Consider the following 27642-nt stretch of genomic DNA (forward strand, 5'->3'; position numbering starts at 1 on the left):
GGTTCTACTCACACGTAACAGCCAGAAGGTTCAAGAATGCTGCAGCTTTGAAAGATTCAGCTGAAATGATTCAGGGAGACTTAAGGTTTCACTGGATAAAATTTTATTTTTTTATAAAAAACGATAGAACCAGGTGCTACTTTAAGTGAAATCATTTATTACACCAATCTGTTTTATAGGAGGTATATATATATTTTATCATTAAGACAACTTCAATAAAGTGACTATCTACAAGAATGACTTTGATTGTTTTATTTTCATGTCACCATACATGAACAAATGAATTTTATGTCTTATTAAAACATTTTTCCCCGTATCAAAAATGTACACATTTTAATAACCATTGCTATGGTCTGAAGGGATTTTTACATTTAATTCATTTAATTTAAAAATAAGTGTCATTTCATTGCTGTATGTGTTACAGTGTAAGCTTAAATCATCCTATACATAATAAAAGTTTGTGTAGGTAATTTTTCATGTTGTCACATACCTTCATGTTTGAGACACAGGTGGGGATATTGCCTTTCTGTTTTGCAAAAGGTTAACGTACGTACTGATGTGAGCACAAAGCAACATTTCTTAAAAACAAAACCAGTTTGAATGGCACAAGAGTTAGCGTTTTTATAAATTAACAACCAGAGTTCTGGATTATGGAAACAGGTACATGAGATTCCAGTACTTCCCTTAGGGCTTGGCTCTCTGGAAAAATACCTGTTAAAAATTATTTTTAAAAAAATTAGAACAAAAGAAATTTATACACGGAATGACTGATGTATAAGGTAATCAGTTTGACAGAGCTCATTTTCATGTTAACATACTGGTTAACACATTAGATTCAAGGATGTGACGTGCTATTTGATTACTCAGCATAAAAAATTATGCATTCTGACATTCTCTAAAATTATAGCATCACCTTTTTGCTATTTCAACTATTAAACCAAAGCCACATGAATATCAAGCTATTGAGGAGATGGCAAGGTGCTAAGAGTAAGTGACAATTCTATAGATGTAGGTTTGTTTTCATTTACTCCACCTTTCCAAATAACTGCTTTTACTACTTGGAGATTGCCTATAGTTAAAAACTACTAAATAATTTTATATTCTGATTTTACTTCAAGTCATTCCTATGACTGAATTGTATGACAAAGTTCATGTGGAACTAAAGCTATTTAAAGAAAAAAAATCTTTATACCTTTAAGTAATTTTTAAAAACTTTAGCATCAGGTTGCTGAAGTGCTTGACAGAATTCCTGTAAGAGAGAATGAAGAAATACTAAGTAACTAAAGAAGCAACAAGACAACCTGAGATAAATTAGGAGCATTTAAATACCACTTATGTAAAGCCATTGATACCAGTTTGTATTTTCCCTAAAGCACAACCAAAGAAAAACATGTTATGGATAAAAACTAGTAAAAGGCTATGACAAGTTCAAGTGCATTCAGGGGTGAAAAACTTATTTCAAATACAGGATATCAGATTCACTTTTAGCTGAGCAGACAGAAACAGGACTATCTACAATGATATTTTCAAGCTAAAAGTTGAATTCAAGTAGGAAGATGGCTTACACAGTCACATACACCATACACTCTTTTTTTTTAACAAGGTACACTTGCAGTAATTTTACTCCTTATGCTAAATTAATCTTATTCAGAAAGGCAATAACTGAGGAAATTTTACTGCAGGATGATAGGAGGTAAACTTTGTAACGATCCATTTTTTCCCCATTTAACGAGTTTTCCAAATGTTCTTTTAGGAGTTCTTACCTGGATTATCTCAGGAGCTACTTGCAAAGAAGGCAAATACTCTTGCTGAAGATACTGAATGCACTCAGGACCCTAAAGAAAATCAGCATACAAAACATACATTTTTACAAATGGAAAATCACAGACTTATACTGTACAGTACAGAAAACTCAAAACAGGTGGTTTACATGATTATTTAACAGAGAAATAATAGCATATCAAACGCTTATGTCATTCTCAGCTGTTAGCAAATAATAAGATTTCTCAACCTTGCATTAAGAATTCTACTGCAATTTTATATCTTGTTACACAGCAGAACAATGCACTGAAAAGAATTACAATAGTGCAAATCAGTTTGTTACATGTCAACTGTGTAAGTCAGTTGTATGAAGGTATCCCTAATTTCACTATCTGACATACAGAAGAAATAAAAAAAACACCAAAAGGGTATCAGTATCTGCCTGCTGCTTTACCATACTACTCCTACTGCAAAATTTAGTAGCCAAGTGCAGCTGATCACAGCATTTCTCTTCCTGTAACATTGACTATATAATCTGCAGTGGACTAAGGAGTAATAAAATGGAACTTCCAAATCTTTGAGCAAGGAAACATTTTTATTAACTCTTCAGTTTTTGTTTTCTTTACACCTGTATTCACCAAATAACACATCACAGAGGGCATTACTGTACACTGGCAGAATACAAACATGACCCAATACATCTCCCAAGGGAAAGTGAATCAACTTTGTTAAAAGTTCCCCTAGAACCAGAGCATGGTATACAGCTGACAACAGGGGAGGTTATTCCATACCACCTCTCGGTAGCCACTGGGTTCCACGGCTGTTTGAGCAGTACAGGTTTCTGTGTGGTTAGCTTTTCTTTTCACATGTAAGTAATTCACTTTTCTTGTACACCCTTTTATTAATATTCTTGCTGTTACTGTTCATTTCTTATTTCATTGCTGTTTCCAGTAAATTGTTCTTATGTCAAACCGTGATCTTTACTTTCTGTGTCTCCAATTCTCCTCTCTGGCCACCCACAGAGGAGGGAGAGGCTGGAGTCAGTGAGCAGGACATGGTTTGGAGTGTTTCAGTGGAAACACTGAATTGGGGAACACCATTCCTAAACCACAACAATGTTAAAAGAAACAGTATTCATAATATCAAGTTATTTCCTTTACCAAAGCTTGATTTCCTATGGATTTCTCTCTTCATTTGGGGAAAAAAGGAACAAACTCAGGTGATTTTCTTAATTAAAACACAATCTTTCTTCTGCCAGTTTGTAACTTCTTACAATTTTTCTGTAGTTGTGACTTTTACTTGCATTTGACCAAAGTTAGCCTGTAAGTTAAATGCTGCAGCACTGAACTAACATAAACATAGAAACTGTTTAACTTCCCATTAAAAATGGGAACTACACTATTTCAGACATCAGAAAATGCAAAAGTAATTTTTTTCCATAAATGATTTCAATCTCATCTCCTACACATCAAAGTATGTATTTATTTTTCATGAAGAAGTGCTCTACAATACATCACTAATGTTCTTTTATGTCAGTTTAATTATGACACTGAAAAGTGAAAGAATGCCAATTGATCCATTCTATACAGTACCAATCAAGTGAGCAGATTTTTATTCTTGAAGAGTCAATATTTTGCTGTAATTTATCAAGAGGTGGAAGTATTGGGTCCTGTATCCCTGCACAGCATTATGGTTATCCTGTTATTTTATATAACAGTACAGCAGAAATTCACCTTAGTAAGTACTTAACTTCTAGAAATTGATAAAAGCACTAGAAAGAAACCTGCAACTGTTATTCCCGTAAAGTATGATGAGGCTTACCCTTTTGAGATGAATTGTTTTTAACGTCACTGCACACTCTGATAAAGCCTGAAATGTAATATATAACGTTAGACTGTTACATTGGTCTACTGGTTAAGTATTCAAAGCTTAAGAACCTAATCAGGATCAAAATGAGGGCTAGTTCATACTATTATTCCCTCATTTTCCTGTCACACAATTCCAGGTCTCAACCTTCCAGGTTTTGTTCCACTCTAATCGGAAAAATTTCGGCACAGCCGAATCCAGAATGAACTAAAGAACAGTCAACTGTGTATGTTTGCTTTCACTGAACATTAGTTAAAAAGTAATATAGGTCAATGTTAAATACTCAGATCTGCAATTGATTTTCACAGAATCATAGAATCGATTGGGTTGGAAAAGACCTCCGAGATCATCAAGTCCAACCCTTGGTCCAACTCGAACTCCAATTTTGAGCAGAGGTAAATTACAGAATACACAACCATGATATTCAATAATTAATCATATAGGTACCTAAATTTAAGAGAAAAAACAACTAAGGGTGAGATGATAGTCTTTAATACCACATGGTCATTGTATATTTCTTAGCTTGAATCTGCTTCAAAATAATGAAAGAAAAAAGAAATGAAGTCCATAATACACACCAGTACTGTCTGGGCATCTGCTAAGTCAAATGTTTGTTTCAAAGGTGCTAAGAAACATGCAGGAACAATGTGCTTGTAGACAAAGTCTGCAAAACCTACTGGTCCATCTTTACCTCCTGAAAAGAAAAATAGCATTTCAAGTTCTATTACTGCTTCACAGGTAATATAGCAACTGGAAAGGAATTCTGGAAAGACAGACTTACCCCAAAGCTCCACCAACTTAGAAAGAATAATAAAACAAGTCTTCTGTGCAATAGGATCTGGGTAATCCACTGCTCCCTGAATGACAGTGAACAACACACGCTCCACATTCTCTGCACCTTAAACACAGTAAAATGAGCTTGTCATTTCAATTTGCAGCCTAAAATGTTTTGGTACTCTTACACTATTTTATATAAATACTGACCTGGAAGACATGCTTCAACTTCAAAATAGCTCTTTTTTGCACAAATCTCATATATTTTTGGGAAGTTTCCCCTACGATGCAAGACAACTCTTATTTAGGATATAATTTTTTTTTTAAGTTTGGAGATTTAAATTGCTCTTCTGGCCTTTAATACACACAAAGATTAGGGGGGTACTTTGACCTGCTTATAAATACAAATTTTCTTCTCTCTACCTAAACTTCCTAGAGTTAATTAAAACTCAGCAGCACTGAAGTAGTTAGCTTACCTGGCAACATATGGCAAGATATTTTTCACACATTTAAAATTTCTGTGCTGCATCCATGCTTATTTGTTTGATGCCTTAAAAAATTTCTTGGCCCATCATAACAATCAAGTGACTCTTTGAAGAAAGCTTTCATTACTTGATGCTTTCATTTCCCACTGGTATTACCACCATTTTAGGACAAGGGAAAGGAATTCTGAGCTCCACCTACCAGCTGAGTCACTTGAAAGAATCAAGCAACTACATATCTGACTTCAAATTCCTGCCATGAAAAGAAGTCATTTGCATCAGGCCACCAAAGGGGAGGAAAGCCTCCTAACTACATATATAGTAAGTTACATGATGCCTTCTACCACCGGTAACAAGCTCAGGTGATAGCAATAAAAGTTAACAGAAGTTACTGCTGTGTGCTTCAGAAAACAAACACACAATGATGCATGAGGATGGATACACCATTCTTGTCCTTACAGGCACAGTGATCCCATTAAAAGATCAATAGGGAGCATATGCCTACTATATATAGCCAGATTTCACAAACCAAACTTCCTGTCCAACAGGTAATTTGAATCAGGCAAGTTGAATACAGTATTTACATTAATCCATTCTACCTTATCATAGTTAATAATACTTGACAGGCTAGGCTAATGATTTTACTAGATGAGGCCTAGATGAGAATAACTATAGTGCTATCCTTTGAGAAACCAAACTCCTTACCTTGATTAGCTATGACTTCACTCATTCCACTACCAGTTACTGTCTGCAGAAAAGCAAAGTAACTCCTTCGAAGCATTTGTTTTTCTAAAGCAGCAGACTGGTCATTTTCTTCTGCTGGAAGGAGCAACACCTCAAAAATAGCATGAAGGAGTGGCATAAACATCTGTTGCAGAAAAGGTGAAACCTGTGTCTGGAGATAAGAGAGGGTGTCAATTCAAACAGGTAAAGAAATCAAACATTTGAAAGTTAAAACTTTAGGGCTTGCTATAATTCTCAGCTTGGATTCACTTTTAAAATAGTACTTTCATGCAGCAACTACTTACAAGTGACACTGAGAAATATATGTAAAGGCACTAAATTAATTGAACATGTATGAACTGAAAAACTGAAGGCATGTGCTATACAGTCACAAAGAGGCAACTCAGACGTTTAGTTCTTAATGCTGAAGCAAGATTTTATCTTTCATCTTCTCTTTATTATACCTTTAAAGTATTCAAGGTGAGAGTATAAGAGGCTAGAATCTTTATTTTACCATGTTATAATAATAGTACTGTACCATACAAAGTTAAACTTCACACTCAAATATGGTATTTGTCCAATCTTGCTCCTGTGACTTTTTTCTTCCACTTTCCTCACCTTTCACTGACTATTTGTAATTATCTACTGTTACCTTGGATTGCTTTTAGCAGATCTTGCTAAGAGGACTAAAGTACTGAGAGTCTTTCTCCCTAATCTCTTTAATACTTAATTTTTCAAAATTCCCTCTCTGCTCTGAAGAATGAATACTCCAAACAGACATCCACATGCCAGATTCACACACACATATTATTGCTCACAAAATGCATCTCTCTTCACTTGCGGTAACTTTAATTTTTGTTTTGCATTCAGCTGGAAAAGTTATTTAAGGCTATTTAAAGGACTTCTTAACCTTCTCACAGAGCAATGAATGTCCCACATCATTCTCAACAATGCAATATTCCTGTGGCAGCTCCAGGGAATGAACCACAGGTAACAGGTCATAACTTCATCTATTTCACTGACTTCACATGTGAACTGTTTGAAACTAGGAAGCTCTCAAAGGTTACACTTCAAGAGCCTTTGTCAGATTATCAGTTGACAGTCCTACTCCTATTTAACACCTATCTCATGTGCGCTGTTTCCAAAACTCCGTATTTGTCAATGTATTTTTAATAGCCATGCATTAAGCCTTGGTGTAAATTTTTGTGCAACACCCCTGCATAGAGATCTTGTAAATTAATATTCCCCTATACACACGTCTAGTATTTCTGTATCTCTGTCTTCTGGAAATCTCGTTATAAGAAATGAGAAAATTCACTTCAGAGCTTGCATAGTTTGTAACATTGTGTAACACTTCAGTGGAGGGCATGAGGTTAATTGTATCAATAAAAAAATAAATTTGTGCTGCAAGTACTATTTTAAAATATTAAACACAAAAATTAAACACATAAAATTCTAAGACTAATCCAAGAAAAAGTACTCATTTAATCACTGAGCGTCCAGCAACTAATGACTGTGATGGAAGGTAATGTTTTCCAGTAGCAGACTTCAAAATACACTTACTTATAAATTCTTAGGTAAGGTTCGAACACATACCTTTTTCTGGAATGAGAAAAGAGAAGGTATCAGCAACACTTTGACCCTGAAAAGCTTGTGCAATATCATACCTTAAACTTAGCTGTTATTTGGTTTATAAGAGGAATGAATTCTTGAAGATCTTTTGCTTCGCAATCTTTAAGCATGTGTTCAGAGGCAGAAGGAATGAACGGAAGAACTTCTTCCTCCAGGCAAATAATCATGCGGTGAAGGAAAGTGCGGACACCACTTCTCAGAACTTCCTTTTGTAATGGACAGCTGAGAGCAGGCAGAAATGTTTGTAGGCAGTCCAGATAAACCTCTGAGCACCCACATTGTTTTACAGTTTGCTTATTGCTGAAAGCCTTGCTGGTTCGGCTGTAAAATCAATACATCAGGTTTTATATAAGCTCATGTTCCAATATAATGAAGAAGCAGCAACACTGAGAACAACAAATACTTTGAAATGTATGCACTAAAATTAGAATATTCCATTTCTTGAAATGGGTGCCAAACAGTGGAACTAATGAATAGAATTATTTGATATGAAGTAGCATTGCTTTGGAAGTTTTTGAGAATTAAATTTTAACAATTTACAAAGAACATATGATTAGAATAGCTCCATACGATTCTTTGAGCTAAGGAATAGATGCTGATTGATTATAAATTTGCTCAATATTTTCTGTTTATACATCCACAGTAGTGTTCTGGGAACTCAACTCATTTTCTGGGCTACCATAAGAAATTTTACAATCATGAATAATTTTCTAGGACAATAAAGGACAGGTAGGAAACTCAGCACCTCCTCCCAAAAAATCCTTTGTATTTCCCTTTTACTCAAACCAGAAACATACAGAGTCACTGTGCTGTACCTACCTAGCAAACCCAACAGCATGATTGAGGCAGTCAGCCAGTGCCATCTGTCTGTCCTCATCTTGTGCCATCATCAGTTTTTCTAACAATACTTTGAACTTCTCCATCAGTGGAGTCAACAAATTCCTCATTAGAACCTGTTTTCTTTCTGCAGAGTATTCGCTGTTAACTATTAACACTCCAGCTGTTTCATAAATGAAAAGTTGATCATCACTGCTTAACAGTGCCTGGTAACCATTTTCCTAAAATGGAAGATAACAGGCATAATTCACTAGGTGTCCTTTATCAAGGTGGTCTTCTCAAAGTTTATAGCCTTCTATATATACCCATCTCTATCCTATACTCCCAGAAACCCACAGAAGCAAGGTTATTAAAATTAAATATAAAAGTAAGGTACATGCAAGTGATCACATAACAAAAGATCAGGATAATTATTTGTGTTTAAATGATCGTATGTTAAGCTTACAATTCAGCAAGTACTCAGACACACAGATGAGTAAGTGCAAGCCTTGCTCATTACTAAAACATGCTGCAAATACTCACAGGAGGAGAAAGTTCCATCAGGTCTTGTATTCTATTCAGAACATCTTCAATAAAGGGATTCATTTGCTTACTGAAGTAAAACACAAAGTACGTAATACCACTTAGAAACACAAGCATTTTTACAGGTTTCCTGATCTTTTATTTAGGCTGTAAAGCTAGACACTAAACTACCTTCTCAATACAGAAATCCCTTTTAAATATCAAAGCACTGCTACAGAAAAATCTGGCTTAGAAATATGTTGTTAGTGGTAGGCCAAATAGATACATGGCAGAGAAGGAAATAACATTTCTTTCCATAATTTTTTGAACACATGCATCACCTAAGTGAAATATTTTTAATAACAGTTGAAAAATAGGATCATGGGGAAATCTGAGCCCTCTCTGAGCTTCTTCTATCTCTACATTAAATACAAGCCTGTGAAATAAGATGAACAGGACAGGACAGGACTGTTCAAAGCACTCTAATATGATGAGTAAACTTCATCAGCATAAATACCATAAATACTCAATATTTGGTTAGGGACAGGGAAGAGTTACTTCTTGTGAATCTCCAGATCCACTCACTCAGCTCTGCTCACTAAGGAAAAGCAGAACAGACATTTACATTGTTGATAAGCTTTAACATCTAATAAAAATAAGCATATGTATTTCACTTCTTCTGTAACAAATTTTCCCACTGCTACTTAGTATTACACAATAGGACAATCCTGCTAGAGCACTGTTTTGATATATTACATTGCTGCAGTCCAGCCTGTTTCAATGACAATTGTGACTACAGAAGGGCTGTGTATGGTAAATTCAGTGCCATTTGGATACATTTGTTTACTTACTTGAGAGACTTGACAAATCTGGAGAAGAGGTAAGCTGTTCGACTTCGTACTTTGGGACTTGTATGGCGAAGACCACGGTGATCTAAAAATGCCATCTGCAATCAAGAAAGGCATCTCAGTATTAGATTTCCTAATCAAAGCGAGGGGAGAGGGGAAATTTAATCCAACAATTTAAGAAACCCAGCTTCTTTAGTGACCTTCAGAAAATAGGAAAATTTCCTCAGTCTAAAAAACTTATCAAGTCCAAAATGTAAATGAGATGAAACTTACAAGAACAGTTGGAATGTGCTGAGGTTCAACAGCAAAGAATTTTTCATATCTAACCACTGTTTCAAAGAATTCCAGGGTCACTGATGTATGTTGATAGGCACTAACACCAGAAGTCACCAGCTACAAATAAAAGCATTAGCAAGTCAGCATTTTAGCAGTTTATAAAACTTAACTGCAATGTAAGTGACATGCTAAGAGTTAAGATGAGCCATTTGAACTGAAACGTTCCAGTCATTGTCATTTTTAAATAGCTCTCAACACACACTTACCGTTCTCATCATGTCTTGTAAAGCTGTAGCTTTAGTAACATCACCAGAGAAGTGAGCACCATGAGATACAGGAAGAGCTTCAGCCAACATATACAGCAGCCTTATTGCTACTTCTACTTCCATAAATCGAGTAGTCTGCCAGTTCCTACAGAAAAAACGTGAAGATCATGTTAGTCTTTAGAACCTTACAAAATAATTGCAGTTCTTTTCTTTTCAGCCTTCTTTAAGTGCACAGCACAAAAAGAACATATTTAAACTAAGAAAAACATGGTAGGGCCCAAGCAGTATTTCTGGATACTTCTGAAAGACTTTATCCACTAAGACATTTCTTCATTGGAGCACTACCAATTTTCTTTTACTAGTTTCAGCTTGAAAACAACAGATTTCTTAAAGTGCTTATTTAAGCAAAAAAACACCTACTATGACATGTGGATAAGCTATTCAGTCTCACATAAAAAGGACTCACTAAAGAGCAAGGCACAAGGAAGCCCCCAACAATACTAGATTCTGATTTGTATACACATAACTGTCTTCACAGTCAGGCAATTAGTAATCATGTTTCTTTAATTACATGCAGTTTCAAGGATTGGATCTATTCCTTTTAACAAAAATACTTCACTTACATTTTTAACCCTATCCAATCCTTCTTTTTCTGATAAAAGTAATATTTATACCTCAAGGAAACTCTTATGAGATGTGGCAAAGTGAACACCTGTCCAAATGGCTGTTGCTGTACAGGTAAGTGACAAAGATCAAGAAACATCTCTAGGAAAGAAAAGCTATCATTTAAGGCTACAAAAAAGGCTTTTTCTTTCCAAGGAGTGGAGTAAAAGTCATATTTATCATTAAGTTCAGTCTATCAATTGGCTTCACATTGCCGCACCATACCTAAGTTCATTACTAACTCTGACAGTTTACAAAGGGAAAAAAACCCAAAGGCATTGTGCAAAACAAGGTAAAATCCCCAACTTACTGAAGCGTAGTGTTAAAAACTCTGCGGACAGATGCCAACAGCAATTCTGGTGAAACCTGAGCAAGTCTGTCCAGCAACAGTTTTAACTGTTTTCTGTACTCCACAAACATTGCTTCATCTTCACCCTACGAAACATTCATGTCAGTAAAGTATATATTTTCATGTTTAATTTCTTCTACAACCATTTTAGACAATTACACATAAAACAAAAAACATGTACATACAAAACCAGTCTAGCATGCTCAGAGAATTCCTTAATGCTCACTCTATCCTCTTGCAACATCTTGCAGGTTCCTTCTATGGCTGGTTGTAATACGTTGAGATAAATTGCATTCAGTCCAAAAGCATATTAAAAGTCTTTCCAAACTGAAAACTAGCCAAAAGTACAAGAAAGAAAATGCTCTTGGCAAAGCCTTATTGACCCAATTCTTGAAAATTGACTCACTCCTCAAAAATGTTCTTTCTCAGCATGTTAGTCTTAAAAGTGGACTGACAGCAACATTTATGATGGACTGCCTGAAGTCTCAGTTAACCTTTTGAAGACTACAACTCTCCAAACAGCCTAGAGGAAAAGGAAGTCTGTCCAACAAACTCAATCATTCCTGCTGGCTGACAGAGATGATGTAAGCATGAAAGGAGAGAACTTATCCCACCTTTATCTTGTTTTTGCAGCAGTTTGACCATCTCTAATAGCTGAAGCAGTATTTCTTAAAGACTTTCATTACACAACATTCCTCAAATCTTTTTGAAAGATAGAAGTGATGTGCAGAAATACACAAATTTGCACTGAACAAGATACCTCAACAGCTGTGTTTAGTTATCAGCACAGCTGAGTTTGCCTATGAATATCTCTGCACAAACACAGCCAGAAATACTGTTAACTGAACTGGCTTGGATATCCCTTTACTGTGTTGTTTTGTCCTATGAAGACATACCCATATGTTAAAAGAGCTTTCCATATAGGAAAAAAATTCAGCCTACAGACCTTTGCTTCCTACCTTTACATCTTCAGTCTATGAAAAATACGCATTTTAAAAATGTGAGCAAATTTTACTACATATAATTAAATTGCATTTGCCTGTTGATTCCTATAACACAATACCTCATTTTCAAAATTATATTCTTCATCATATGTCAACTTCTTCATAACAGCCAACATGATTGCCTAAGACAAAAAGAGAACTGTAAGCACAAAAGCAGACAACTTATAAGAACCAACAGTTAAAATTACTACAGTAAACATGAAAGCAAGTGTTTACGTGTTTACAAACATTTTTAATCCCATTTGAACTATTGTTTTCAGAGGTTTAGCAGAAGTTAACAGACCAAATCAAAACAGATGGATTATATCCAAGCAATAGACAGATGCTATTCCAGATACACAGCATAGATGATTTGGAGCTCTCAGTCTCTTAACAGTATTTTCTGGCTTTATTTCCTGCTTGTAATCTGTGCTGTTCAGTTCACACTTAAAACAATCAAGATGACTGAACTAGGCAGAAGAAGCTAAACAGGTTGTCCAAGATACTATTTTAAAGGGACAGGTCAGCTTAGCTGTTTATCAACTTCTCTAATAGCTCACAGTCACTTTTTTCCCTTCATATTGGTTAAATATAATAGCCAACATCTTTTATTGTAATTCTAGCAAATAAAAACCCTGATCATATCAGCAAGAACATGATTAGCATTTTGTGGTTCTCTTTGAATACAAAAGGTTCCTGAATGTGGATGGCCGTGAATTTCAGATAAATAATAAGGGAATAAAGCACATAAAAAAAACCCCAAGAAAACCAAACTGAACAAAAATATCAACCAAACAAAAGCCCCACAAACAAAAAATCAACAACGAACAACAAAAAAACCTGTCCCAATGAAACAAAAAAACCCTCTTTTGACAAATGAATCACAATTACTACTTTTCATTAACTGCAAAACCTGAAACTCCTTCGCACTAAAGGGACTAATGAATTAAACTTAGGTTACTGAGGTGAAATTCTTAGTGATTATGCAGAAATAGAAACTTTGACCAGTGTCAGCATCGCCTTTGAGTAGTCTCTGCTTCTGCATAAGAAGCAATATTAAAGAACTGAAATAATTGCAAAATATTAATGCAATAAACGTTGGTAGCCAAAGATATTTAGAAGGACCTGTCATTTTAAGACTTAAAATGTGATTCTCCTGATGAGAAAAAACTTTGGATCTTCAAAGACAATAAACAAGACCCCTTTTTTTCCTGTTCAAAAAATGAATAGGTTAGAAGTGACAACTTAGGTGCAAAACTTTAAAGGAGTGCTGCTAAGCACAGAATTTAAAGCTTAAGATAGACAACAATAAGTTTTAGACTATTTTGCATTAGTTTCTCATTATGAGATGGGTGAAAGAAAAAAAATTGGTATGAATGCTTCTCAGTTTAACAAAAATTCTCACTAAGTTCTCACTAAAATTGCAACACAAGAATCTCCAATATGAAAGCAATTTTAGCGAAATAACATATTTCATATTTATTACAAGAGAGTAATAACAGTAAAAAGAATCAGTGATAGTACTGAAGTTTTCTTATTGTGTTACCTAATCGAATTTAAACAGACATTAAAATAAAGGAGATCAAGATAATCTACAACAGTTATCCAAATTCAACTTTCCATGATAGACCAGGTACAGAATTCAGTTTTCTATGTAAAGGAAAAGGAATCATACCTGTCAGATGTATGAACTTACAAAAGACCTACACCAATCTAACCAGTTCTACATCCAAACTAGCACATCCACACTGGTGTAGAACAGTCAGAGAAAAAAAAAAATTAAAGAACTGGGCTGAACAATTTGAGTGAGTTTACTACTTCTAAGACTGGACATAAGTTTATGAAATATAATGTTTTATATATAAACTTACGTTTATTTAAACTACAGCATATAAACTTGACCTCTGTGTATATTTAATGGTGTAATTTAACAATGCAATATAGGTTTACTAATTAAAGAAACAACTGTAGTCACTTAGCAGAAAATGGAACACATTGTCCTTACTTTTAAGTCTTCCCTTTTGATTATTGTCACACACATATTTTGAAGCACATAAAAGAAACATATTTTGTTTCAGTAAAGTGAAATATTCTGATTCAATGTGTTCTTAAAGAATGGCATCTGTAGTAAAAAGAAAATTCTTACCTCTACATTAGCTTTTTGTTGGTCTGAAAGTGCAGAAAGCTGTAAAATAAAACTGAAGTGTTACTTTTTTGTATATTAACTTCTTTATTACTAAAAGGAAAAGATAGGCTTGCTTTTTAACAGCCATATGATTTGCAAGCCTTCTTTCCACTTAACACAAGATTTTACCAAACTCCTTCAGATCACTAAACAACACTAGAGAAATAGCATGACCATAGAGGCATTAAAGACACTATTAGTCAAAAAACCTATTTTGCAAGTCAGCTTGCATAGTAGGACCCTGAGATTAGCTCAGTTGGTTAAAACTTGGTTGCAATAATGCCAAGGTCATGGGTTCAATCCCCCATGTGGGCCCTTGACTTAAGAGCTGAACTCAATGATCCTTGTGGGTCCCTTCGAACTGAGAATAGTCTGTGATTCTGTGATCTATATATTCACACAAAACCTAAATGAAGTCATGAGTTATAATTGATGTCAAAGTGAAGTCAGACATACTTACTTGTTTCAGGATGTGAAGGTAGTCGTAACAGAAGCCAATGATGTTAGAGGAGATGTCATCATCTTCATGAATTAGTAGTTGCAACATTAGGGCCACTTTTGCCTCAATACCTTGCAGAGTGTCTTGAGCACTCTTCATGTCACCGTTTTTAATCAGTTTAGTCCAGCTAGCTATTAATGCTTGCCCCATCCCATTGACCAGCTTAGAAAATCTGGCCAGAAAATCCACATCATCCTCCTGCAAGAAAAGACACCCAATTAAAAACACTAGCAGAGCTTATGTTTAAATGGCATGAGTTCAAAGACTGTACTACCCACGTCTAATATGTAGAAAGAAAACCAACATTTGTCTCCTAGATGGAAAGTACAATTGCCTGGTTCCTTTTCTCCCAGGAATGGAGAGATAAAAAACCAAAGCAATGTCAGATTTGGCTGTCCTCCATTACACAACAATAGCTTGCTTCATCTTGTCAGATGAGTTTGTTTCTCTTTTTGTTTTACAGCAAGAAGCAGGTTGAAAATAAAAGTGGCAGTACATACCTAAAATAAATTTTAGGCTGTGTAAGAGGAAGATATTTTTATGGGAATACTTCAAAGAATTAACACCTGTAGCTCTCTTCAGAAATACTGATAACAAGTAACTTTTCAGTACTGCCTGTAAGAGTGTTAGTATTAAGTATTTATGACTTGCTTTTGCAGAAATACATTAATCAGAATTGAGAAATATCCCTAGACCAGTCCCCCCAAACAGATGATTAACTCCCTGCCCCAACTGTACAAAAACCAAAGAATACCTAGTCTGCCTCAGAAAGATGAAGGTAAGATTTTTTTAGAGGAACTTCTTCTGAATTGATGAATGCACATGCTCTGCATTTTAGTAGGAATACAAATTTGACAAAGGCTTCAAAATAAAGAGGTAACTGCCTTGCAATCTAAGGACTACAGTTTCATAAGAATTGGTTGTTCTTTCTCCATAGCAGGTAGCAAATGCTGTTCCTTAAACACTGCATCTGCCAGGGAATGTCTGTTTAGTTGGTAGGTATATTTTTCCATCTTACAGATAAGCATTTCAAGCCTCACATTTGATAGTGCAGACATGCAAAACAGCATACGTGTCCTTAAGAAAGCTCTTTCCCCTACATAATTATGCATAGCTGATCTAATGTCTCACCAAAAAAAACTCTACCTTGGCTACAATACCTATTACAGAATCATTCAGGAGAGAAGATTTGAGACAGGGAAACAGAAGCAGCATTAACATTAAGCACAAGATGCTTCAGGATAGGAACGGAGGAGTTACATAATACCTTGCCTCTAAAACAAAAAGCAGTGTGTTTATATTAATAATGAACATTAGTAACAAGGTTAGTTGAAGCATGAGACAACTCTAAGAAGCATTTAGCTCTGATGCAGAAGCATAAGTACTTCTCCCTAATCCTTGGACTGTTTCATAGTTTTCTGTGCATTTGGTTATTTAAGAACTGTTGAAAACCCGTGACCCATTCCTATTGTAAAAAATCAACACACAAACCTGATCAATACTGAAGAGGCCAGCAGACTGTAATACTTGACATAAAGACTCAACCAATTTTGTTTTATCAATTGGGTCCATTCCCTTATTTACAATTTCAAACAAACAATCACAAGCTTCTTCCCGGAGAACTTCCACAGACATGTGACCTAGCAGCATATTTATAAACCTTTAGAGAAAAAAAAGTTTATTTTTATATATACAAAGTAGCATTTTATAAAAGCTTTATATTATGGTTCTCTTTATACACAGTTTTGAAGTCGATTGTACTGACTAAACCCAGCATTTTACACATTTTAAGGAGAACACACCAAACTCCAGTGTTTAGTTTGGCGAATATATCAGCTTGGCTTGCAAAGACAATCATTCTATGAAAATTTCCACAACTCTAAAGATTTTATATATTTTATATACAAAGTCCTTCTTCAAAGACGAGTTTTGATTCTGCTTCACAGAAATACAGTCAGCACACTATCATATTTTCCCAAACATTTTCCATCAAAACCACCTTACCTTTCATTTGCTATCAGGCTCAAATCTATCCAGGACACATAAGCTCCAACTACTTCAAGGCACTGGCATGTCAGCTCTGAGTTATTATATTGATAGTTTTGTAAGATTTGGTACCATGATTCCACCAAACTTGGAATGCACTGTTCCCTCATAGTATCTTTTAATAAAGTGTTCCTACGAGCCTCCTATCAATAGAGAAAAAGGATAAATCAGTCTTGTCATGGATTAACATCTTGTTAAATTAGTAGCATTTCTGCATCCACTACCAGACACCATCTGTCCTAGCAAGACATACAAGCTGAATTACAAACCCAAAGGGAATGCTTTTTTCTTTTCCAAGAAATAAAACAAAAATACCCTAGGTTGTTTGGGGTTTTTTTACCACAATGCCTAAACACTGAAAAAAAAAGGGCAGAAAAAGGGGAGACATCCTCTCAATCATTAAATGGACTTCTGATGTTAGGAGTTCTTAAAACACACACTAGAAGAAATTAACATTTTAAAATGAGTTAATCTAGTATTAAATTGGCTAACTCAGTACATTATTTTTTGTTAGCTAGCTTTTCAAGCAAGAAAATACTTCAGCTGAAAAGTATGAAATCAAAAGTCATTAAACAACATAATGGCTTTTAAGATACCCAATGTCTCTAAAAGGAAGAACTGCCACAGAAAAAGATCATACCTGCAAATCATCTACTGTAATAAAACAGGGATTTTATTGAAATGTAAAACAAATGTTAATGCAAAATAATAACTTGCCTCTGATGTATGAACAACATCCCGGTCCACCAGCTCAGCATCAACAGCCATCAGGATTCTGAGGTACATATCCACGCCTCGTGGATTAAGGTCAACTACTGATAAAATGTCAAAAAAAAACTTGGGCCATTTTGTGAGATACTCAGTAACAAAAAGCAATGCAAAGACTTGTGCTGCTTTGTTGCGAATAAAGGTCTTCTCAGGCTGAGGATTCAGCATCTGGCAGAAACAAGACATTTTATTTGTATATTAAATCTTACTGTGTTAGAGAAGAGTCTTATATGTTTGTTGATCTCACTATAGTGATTAATGTACAATGTCTCCTCCTGGCTGAGTTCAACAAAAAATTCCATTTTTCCAAGGATTTTGAAGACCATTTGGCTAAAACGCCATACAACAAGGAAAACATTCTCTGTGTGATAGTCCTAAGCCTTTCATTCAGTACAAAGACATTAAGTGTACTATTCAAAGACTAAAAGGCCATTTGTCAGTTTGATGAAAGGAGCAAACAAGAACTCTGAGAAAACAAGTTACAGTCCTCTTGTAGCGAGCTCGTGCCTGTATTAGATGTTAGCTTTAAGAACAGTAAAGGAAGTTCCCAAATACAAGATCATAAGGCAAAAGAAAAAAGCTGTCACTAAGAGAAAAGCAATTTAATCCACTTCACAATGATCTGTTTTTTAAAGTTGTACTGTATTCCATTTCCTACTGTTAAGTAGTCTACACACCAACCATGTTAATCATCAGCATAGAAGTGGAAGGACAACAAGATAATGGCAGGTACCGGCAAGGACTTGTATAAGGCCACTTGATGGTTCTGCTGATTGCAAACTCCTGGGTTAAACTGATACTACGTGTTCAGATGCATCAACTAATTCCACAAGAGAGTAGCCCATACTCTGGCACAGTAGTAACAGAGGAGCGGTGCTGTTGATTCATAAACATCTGCCATCATCCTAGGTAGACAGGTGTTTGCTCAGAAGGATCTTAAAAACAGAGTAACTGTACCTCCTCCAGACACTCAGGAACATCAGGAATCTGTCTGAAGGGAAACTTTTAATACTCCTTTTATTTTGCATACAACTGATTAGACCACAATTATTATCTGATGCAGAAGTTTTACATTTAGTGACAAGTTTTAAGCACAGGCTTCTTTACAACATTTTATTTGAAGAATTTCTCACAAACCTCCAACCACCAGATACTGAATATCTTCAGGAACCCATCGTTAAACTCAAATAGCAGACTAAAGATTTAGCCCACACTCAATGCCTTATGCTGTGTGACACACTTACCTGTGCTTGCAGCCACGTTATGAGTGTTTCTCTAATTAGCTGCTGCTGGACTTCTGTAAGTTCAGAGTATCTGAAACAAAATTTATTGAGATCAAAATACAATTAACTGCTTCATGACAAGTGCCAACACTCAGTAAGGCAAAAACTCTTAATAAGGCACATCATGCTACATATTAACATAAATGGAAGGTTCCTAGAAAAGGAAGTTACAAAGCCACTTGCATGTTAAAATTTTCAATCAAAGACAAAAATAAGGAAAAAAATTTTGCCCATAATAATGGATTACATTTTGAGGTACTATTGCCTCATCTACTGGAGTAGCAGCTCGAAACTTCACAGGAAGGGTGTTCTATCAGGTTGTGGCAGTTTTAGTTAGGCCTTTTGGTAGGCCTCAGTCTAGCACATAATCTTACATAGATTAGGAGAGACAGGTGTCACCTGACTTAAGCAACCAAAGAAATATTTCATACCAGATGACACAAACTGAGATATAAATACAATAGAGTAGAAGAGTTCTCTCAATTATTCATGGCTGCTTGTCTGGGAAAGACGTACTTTGCTGTTTTCCTGGACCAGGCCCTACCATCACTTGCTGCTATGGCATCTTAGGAGAGTAAAATGTTGGTTCTTAATTTTCTTCCTTCTTGGGACTGTCCCTTGGGGGACTGAGGTCTCTTGGGTGATTTGTAGCTAGAATGGTGGGATTTGTGTTCCATGGGGAGTTATTGTTTGTTATTCCTAACTTGTGTAGGTGCATGTTATACCGTAGTTTTCATTTCATTTTCTCTTTTCTGTATAAATATATATAACTAGTTTAAGTTTAAATCTTGGAGGTTTTTTTTCCTTCTCCCTTTTCTCAGTGTGGGGAGGGAAGACCTGACTCTGTATTGGGCAGTTGGCATTTTGCCAGCTCAACCCAAGGCACAGGTTCAAGCAGGATTTATGAGCCTGACAGAAATAAACATCTGGCAACACACCATGGGGAGAAGGAAGAGGTATCTGTACATGCTCAAACTTGTTCACTACACATTGAAGACTGTCAACAGTGAGAAGAAGGAAGCCCTTCACTGATCTGACCTACAGTACGTTTATTATCAGACATGTCAAAAAACCCAAGCTAACAAGTAATTCTGCTGTGTGTCATACATATAGTCCTGGGAAATTCTGACATTATATCCAGCCCACCTCAAATACTACCCATACAACACTTTCCCCAGACAAGTGAAGTTGGGAACACTCTCTTTGCAACAGAGCTGGCTATAGGTCTGCAAGCCCTTAACAGGAATGACTGCTGAATGGGACTCCATTGCTCCTGTCACAGCTAACTATTCATTAAAAAGCAGAAAAAAGCAACCCCACTGAAAATGCTCAAAGAAGACAAGCAGCAAGAAAACAAGAGAACATATACTGCAGGAGGCATATGAGGAGAATGAAACAAGCAGAGGAAGGTAGACAATGAGGCAAAATCAGGTAAATAAAATGACAGAAATCCAAGTCTTTAGTCACAAAATACATCTTATTCCTGTCTAAACCTGAGCCATGTGTTTGGTGCATTGCAAATAGTCATGATGATATTCCAAGATGCCATGATGCTCAAGTTCAGACCAAAGGAATCCAAAAAGGAAAAGAAAATGTATAATTCCATGCAATGATACCATTATTATTTCAAAGTATTTTTCCCTCAAATTACAATTCAGTGAAAGCACCACTTAGTGAAAAGACAACTTTCTCTTAACATCTCTGCCATGGTTATTAAATGAATAAGGCTTTGTCTTAAGTCCAATACTTTCTACTGAGCAAGGCTGCTGCTTGCAGGACTCTCTCCTGCAAAAATCAGTGAGAGTACAGAATAAGGCTTGAAATTCCAGAAAGGAATGACTAAGTTTCAAGCAATCGTTGATAACTGGGTCAAACACAGATGTTAGACTAGCTAAGAGCAGAGTGTCCTGCTCAAAACCTCTCCCAGGAGAAGGTGAAGAATTATAAGAAAGTTCACTGTACTGCAGACACTTCATCAACCACAACGAGGCAACAGATACCACTTGAAGTTTATTTGCAATAATAAAAAGGAAAAATTAAATGGATGTATGTGAGTGTGTCAGGAAAGATTACTCACTTGAACTTAACTTGATGTTCTAGGACTTGAAAGCAGAAGAACTTGATGTGATCATCACTAGAAAAGAAAATTCTGTTACTGGCAGCAATATGGTACAGTTTTCTGGGAAGAAAAAAAATTCTCAAATACTACAGTAAGATTGCCCGTTTGGCAAATTAAGAATAACTGTGCATCAGAAAATAAAAAAGGCTGCTGCGGTTACTTCAAAGCAAAAATGACAAATACTTGAGCAGTTAAACCGGTAAAAATGACTAACTGTTAAACTAATATTTATGTTTGATATTGTAGTCTTTTTATTCTACAGCTACCTATTTGTTACTTTGCTTTCAGTAACGAACGTACAAAACTACAATACCAATTGTATCCTGCCTTTATAAAACTCTGTCAGGCCTCAACAGTATGTTTGAGGTCCACTAGTACATTAAGTTCAAATTGTACACTGCATCTTAAAAGTCAAAGGTAAAGATAAACTACAGATTACAAAGGGATGTTAGGCATGCAATATAATCTGTGTAACTTTTTATTATTATCTAAAAATTGTAACAACCATTATATATTTTTTAAAGATTATAAAATGTGTTTTCTAATCTTGTGTGGTTTTGTTAATTACTATACACTGTTGGAGTCAGAAGTTTTGATACATCATTAACAAAAAAGTATTCACTATAAATTACTGCTGTTATTCAGGAGATATGCACCCCTCAATTTCCTTCCAACCTGAATTATTCTGCAATACAGTGACAACCAAGTATTTTTGACCTAAATACACAGCTTTGGGAAAAAATAGCTGGGACTACACACTCTTCTGCATCTTAAAAAATGGCATGGTCTACTCCATAGAACAAGGGCAAGAACTACTTGCAGGATTACTGAATATAAAACCTATAGTCTCCCGGTGGGCCATTTCCAGCACTTCTTTTCCCCATCAAATAGCATACTCGTTTCTCCCGGATTTCATAAAGCAGCAGTCTTTAGGCTAGTAGATTAATATGGAGTTTAACTTATACATTGTTCTTCCTTGAAAGGCATTATACAGAGGCCACAGATCAACTACGAAACTAAAAATAGTATGAAAACCATATTAACTTTCAACAACTTACAGTTTGCCTATTATGCTGCACAGCTAAATCTGACCCACACACATTACTAATGAAAATAAGAAATGATTAACTACATTACCTGTATATACTCTGAGCTAATGCTTCTGCGCAGACTTGCCAAGCATCCTGAGAGATCTTAAGCTGCTCAAAGTAGGCTAGTGCCTGAAAAAAAATCATTTAAAGTTTCATTTAAAAAAAGAACAAAGCACACAGCAAGACATCCCATTCACACTTGGCCTCATATTTAAACGGCTCTCTTTCAAAAAACCAACAGTATTGGGATACATTCAAGTATTTATATGGCTCCCTAATTACTTCAATACAAGACTGTTTTTTTCACCTCATATCACAGGTACCCATTTCCACTTCTCATTCAATACAAAGATTTTTGTTACTTAAATATAGAAGTCATAGAATCAGAAATGTTGAGGTCAGATGGAACCTCCAGAAACAGAGTTGACTAGAGGAACTTGCTCAGGGCCTTTCCATGTAGATGGAAGTTCACATTCAAGTTAAAATTCCTTCCACAAATGCTCAAGAGATGAAGATTTAGATATTTCATTGAAGACAACTATTTTTGTTACACCACTTTGCCTCTGTCCAACACCCCAACCTTAAGAAACATTCAAACACTGCCCACCTAAACAACTGTCAGTTTATGAATCTACTACACAAATTGGAAAAAACTTCTACCAAATTTTAGATAATGCAAGCTGCTTATCAGAACTTCCAAACGGCTTTTGACAACAGTTAATTTTATTTAATTGCTTTAAGATTCAGTGTGGCCTGTAATACAAAACAGTAAAGTAAATTTTGAAACAGAGTTTAGATAAACAATATTATTTCAACTCTATGAACGCATGTACTTCAAGGGAGAGTTTTGGCTGTTGGGTATTTTTGGGTGTAGCTTTTTGCATCAGTTCAGAATGGCTTTCATTCACAAAAAAACCACCCTCCCAAAATAATCATTCAGAAGTAAGTTCTAAAATAAGAACTAACTTTCTGTAGTTAGTACTAGGGATTTTCTTAAACGGAGCAGTTTTACTAGAAATGGTTTGATACTTCGTTACATCTTATATGATGAGTGAAAAGATAAGTCCCTTTCTGCTATGGAATATCTCACAACTGGGCAGACTGCATAGTTAAAAGGTCAATAAATCTAAAAGTTCCAAATTTTAGTGATACTCTACCAACAGAACACTAAAGATTACCTATATCCATCCTCTCAAAATGGACAAATACCCAGAACCAACATATTTAACAGACTGCATCAAACCACATTTGTAACTTTCTTATACACTCCAGGATTTGTTTTATGAACTGAAAACCATGGTATCAACATCCACATTTCTGAAAGATTTTACTGGAGGTTATCTTGTAGACAGTTAAATCAATTTGGTAATCAGTAGAAGTAACTACCCAACAGGTAGTTATATAAATAGTAACATCTTTCATAGGAGCACCTCTACAAAGTAAGAAACTGTTACCCACATATCACAATTACTTTGTTAACCCACCTGACAATAATACAAGCTCCACTACAGCTGAAACCACACATTCCACTAAAAAGACACTAAAGCTAGGTAATACATTGAAATAATAATTAAAAAACACATTAAGAATCAAAAGGGCAATTTTAAGCAACCTGTTTCCTGTAGCTGCTTTTTGTTCTACAAGAACCTACAGAAGGGGCTGAGCAACAAGTACAAAGAATTGAAAAGACTTTAAAAGTCAGAGCCCAGAAAAATAAATTCTATGCATGTTAAGTGCAACTCCACTTAACTGACAATACACGACCCTCAGCTTGCATGTTTGTGATGTGACTTTGTATTGTACTTGCACCACAAACTCTGTGTTCTAGTTAACAAAGACCCCCCCCAAACCAAGAAAACATGAGAATTTTGCACTGCAACAACACCTCCAGTAACTAGAGAGAAAAGGACGTAATTACATACTCTTTGTCTGAAGTCTGCATCAGCATTTGGGTTTAGCCCTAAAAGGGCTTGTTCATCCATTTCTGCTGCTATACTCTTTGTTTCCTGCTCCTAACTGGTTTGCCCACTTCTTGTAAAGGGGAAACTACGATCATCTGCAATTAGAGAAAGAGAAATTTTACTTGCTCAGCAGAACAAGAACAATCAAAAGCAGGACAGCAACAACCACGTTTTCCCACAAACCTCAGACAGTATGTACTCCAACCAAACATGAATGCACACATTTCTGATACAGATACCAGAATTTTAAGTCCTTTAATCAACTTTTCACAGTACAGTATTTCTTACTGAATGAGGAAGTTTTTAAATGTCCTTATATTTCAATTCTCTTGAAAAGAGTTTGCATGACCTGAATTAACAGAGCAATGGCATGATGTGTACTATTCAATTGAACGGTTTAAACTCAAATTTCAAGCATGCAGAGGTTTCAGCAAGATATGACATAAACACAAATCTGGTACTTGATAGACTGCTTTATTTTTTTCCACACCACAAACTTAACTGCAAAAAAAAAAATCGCTACTCATCTCTAATATTGTTAAAATGTTTCATAATCCCACTTAGGAAGCTTTCACCCTAGAGACGTAAAGCCATTAGGAGGTCTGTCTTCTAAAGCAAGCACACACAACAGAAGTGTCTTCGAAATTAACCACAAGATACACCATAAGGAGTTGTTAACAAAGTTTTCTGTTGCGTGCTGATTTACTAGCAATGGTTTTTATTTAGAAAACTCAGTGTAAAATTAACAAGTGAGCCAGACAAATTTTCTAAGGATGACATGCCTCTTGCAGGCTGTTCTGCAATGCTCTCGGGTGAAACATAGAGAATTAAGAAAAAATTACAATAAGCTTTGTCAAATACTAGGATACTGTTAGACAAGAGAGGACAAAAATCCACCTATCCTTCAACTCCCTGCCCTGCCTCCCCCCACGGTAACACAGTCAATTAGGCCTGAAATCGGGCCTTGTTACGTAAGTACGTAGGAGGCAGGGGAAAGGAAGAGACAAGAGGAAGACACGAAATACAAAAGCGCTGTGGTTTGAAGCTGCCTACATACCCATAGGTAGAGTTTCTTAGTATTGCGGGTCTCTGGCACACTGTGCTGTTCACCCTCCCCCACGGGAAGAGGTAGCACAGTGACAACTGACAGCAAACAGGGCTGAAAAGGAGAGCCTCAAATTTAATGTGGTGACAGACTTTTCTATAAAACTCAAGACAGAATATACTATACCAAAGTGCATAATGAAAAGCAATTTAATAAATAAAATTGAGCTCATACAAAAAAAAAAGGGCAGGTTTCTGCAGTATAGAAAACCAGAAAGCCTGGAACAAAGCGATGACTGGTGGCAAAAGAAACCTCACACACTGCCTTACATAGCGATTCCCCTCAGGCAGAATCTTTAGGGATTAAAGTTACTTTGCCGAGTCTTCTCCCTCTGCGTGACCAGCCCCCTTATCTGTTTCCCCTATAATCAACATCCAGACCAACCAACAAAGGTAAAATGCTGGGGGGAAAATGATTTTTTTTTACAACATCTTTTGATTAGGATCTCGTCCACAGTTACAGAACTATTTAACATACATACAAAGGCACTTTTTCGCACATTTACCTGCGAATATCACTACATTACTACTTTTGGGGCAGATGTTTTATAACTAGGTGACAAATTTTGCTATTAAAAATAAACTCAAACATATATTCTCTTCAGTTGTTATTGCTAACAGCAATACCAATCAGTTCTACTAATCTTATATATGCAACATGAGCATATTTATAATTTCAACTTCCACCACACAGACTTTTCTCAAGAATTTCATCTTGACTAACCACCTCTGAAAAATAATTAATGAGATAAACTATTTGAATGAGCCTTTTGAGAAACCTAATAAAATAACTTTTCACGCCTCATGGTTTTCCCAACACAAATCTATTTCATCAGTGGTTACACTTCGAAAGCAGAACTGAACTGCGATTTTAACAGTATTAACAATTCACAAAACGGACTGCGAAATGCACTCAGCTGTAACTTCCAGTATGCCATTAAAGCAAGTTTTATTCATAAAAACAATAATAGTTAATATGCAGCTGTGTAGAAAGTACTGTCTTATTTACTCAGAGGTGATTATTTTTGTTAAGCAGTACACCATGTTGGGTGGCAAACCCATCTTACTACAATTAGGGTGCAGTTCCTAAACAGGGAAGGAAGTCAGACAGGTGTGTCTCATGAAGACAGTTTATTTCCTTTCATGTATTAAATACTTTAAAATGTATTTGATAGAGGAGCCTGTTTCCATACGGAAAAAGCAGGAGAAAAAAAAGGTCACCCCACTTCAGTTGGAGAACACTGCCCAGCTAAATAACGCAAACGTGGTCAAGGTGGGTAACTTCGGTCCAGATATGGCCCAATAATAAAAGCATTTCGAGCACTTAAACTACAGATGCTAACCATGGGAACAATTAGTAATTTAAGAATACATCATTTGCAACACTCGGTTTAGGTATTTATAAGATTGTGATGAGCACAAGGGGAGGCTACGATGTGCCTCATTTGAATTTCCTCAAGTCTTCTCTCTAATAAAACAGAGATAACAAAATTAATTTTTTTTCCACTGTGCTTCGCTTGCTGCAAACCTTGAGCATATTCACAGACTCTTCGGGCTCTTGAGTCTTTTCGCTGACCTAACACGTGGCTAGAGCGAACAGCTGTGTAGCTATTGCTACTTCGAGAACTTTTCGACTGGACTAGAAAGGTTTTCTTTCTGGAAGTGACATTATTAGGGATTCATTTCAGGCACACTCTTACTGGCAGGAATTCCCCGTGAGCAGCAGGGCCTGGCCTCCGCCCCGGTGCGGACCCGGTGTGGGGCGGCCGGGCAGCCCCCACGGGAAGCGCCATCGCGGCCGCAGCTCCGCGACGTGGGGCTGCACTGCCCTGGCCCGGGGCCGCTGGGAGGGACCCAGCACTCGGCTGTCCCGCGGGGAACCCCCACTCCGACCACGCCGGGACCGGCGGAATATGGAGGTGCGGGGAGGTCCCTCTCTCCCCTCACTGCAGTCCTCCGGTTTCTTCCTTTCACCACCAGAGCTACAGCGGATGGACGGCCCCGGAGGAGGCAGCTCCCGTAAACCGAACCACACCGCAGGCTACTGCGTGTATTAGTAGAGAAAAATCCCGATCTCGTCGGAGGCTCCCGGCGGGTGGGCCGGGCCGGCTGCACCCCCATCGCCCCACAGCAGCGAGGCCGGGCGAGCACGGGGGCGGCGGTGCCTCCCCCCTCCCAACGGAGCCTCTGGGCCGCGGGGAGCTGAGGGCACCGGCCGGGGGACTCGCCGGAGCCGCGGGCGCCGCCAGCTCAGCCCACACCGCCCCCTCCCCGCCGGGCTGAGTCACCCGCGCCGCGTGTCGCGTCCTGCCCGCGCCCCCCGCCGGTACCTTCCTGGTCAGCGTTCCATCGCCGCCGGCTCCCGCCCACCCCCGCGGCCGCCACGAGCTCAGGGAGCGGGCCGGGCCGGCTCGGCTGGCGGCGGCAAGAGGAGGAGGAGGAGGAGGAGGAGGAGGAGGAGGAGGAGGAGGAGGAGGAGGAGGAGGACCTGGACCTCCCCTCTCACAAACCGGCCGGGCGCGGCGCACGCCGGGATGCGCCCCCGCGCCCGCCCCGCGGCACCCTGGGAGCCGTAGTCCCGCCCTCCCCTCGGCAGGCGCACTGCCCTAAACCCGACCGGCCGCA

General features: G+C 37.1%; 1 protein-coding gene across 4 annotated transcripts; it reads right to left on the bottom strand.

The window, feature by feature from the left end:
• Positions 1 to 86: 86 nt before the first annotated feature.
• Positions 87 to 27532, bottom strand: XPOT (exportin for tRNA). 4 transcript variants are annotated; one of them, XM_071552302.1, is made up of 26 exons: positions 27348 to 27519; positions 24971 to 25072; positions 23875 to 24008; positions 21999 to 22081; positions 20820 to 20876; positions 18704 to 18773; positions 17409 to 17627; positions 16650 to 16834; positions 16137 to 16305; positions 14607 to 14843; positions 14108 to 14146; positions 12042 to 12104; positions 10940 to 11064; positions 9967 to 10111; positions 9698 to 9817; positions 9428 to 9522; positions 8598 to 8667; positions 8058 to 8296; positions 7274 to 7559; positions 5589 to 5778; positions 4409 to 4525; positions 4206 to 4321; positions 3583 to 3630; positions 1764 to 1835; positions 1193 to 1249; positions 87 to 711 (listed from the first exon to the last, which is right to left on the bottom strand). In XM_071552302.1, exons 3-26 carry the CDS (start codon positions 23932 to 23934, stop codon positions 685 to 687), a joined length of 2889 nt encoding a protein of 962 aa, XP_071408403.1. In that variant the 5' UTR covers positions 23935 to 24008; positions 24971 to 25072; positions 27348 to 27519; the 3' UTR covers positions 87 to 684. The 4 variants fall into 4 exon arrangements, with proteins under 4 accessions (XP_071408403.1, XP_071408404.1, XP_071408402.1 ...); XM_071552303.1 differs by lacking the exon at positions 24971 to 25072 and having other exon boundaries at positions 27352 to 27519; XM_071552301.1 differs by lacking the exon at positions 24971 to 25072 and having other exon boundaries at positions 27348 to 27518.
• Positions 27533 to 27642: the final 110 nt, after the last annotated feature.

Source organism: Pithys albifrons, chromosome 3 (genome assembly GCF_047495875.1).
Source record: "Pithys albifrons albifrons isolate INPA30051 chromosome 3, PitAlb_v1, whole genome shotgun sequence".
Classification (NCBI taxonomy): domain Eukaryota; kingdom Metazoa; phylum Chordata; class Aves; order Passeriformes; family Thamnophilidae; genus Pithys; species Pithys albifrons.

Excerpts from the sequence above, each read along its gene's own strand:
- XPOT (XM_071552303.1), bottom strand. The coding sequence starts at position 23,934 with ATGGATGAACAAGCCCTTTTAGGGCTAAACCCAAATGCTGATGCAGAC. Across the intron at positions 10,112-10,939 it reads GTTTTTAACACTACGCTTCA|GAACTGGCAGACTACTCGAT; the intron begins GTAAGTTGGGGA and ends TTTTTTCTGTAG. Across the intron at positions 4,322-4,408 it reads TAAGTTGGTGGAGCTTTGGG|GAGGTAAAGATGGACCAGTA; the intron begins GTAAGTCTGTCT and ends TTTTCTTTTCAG.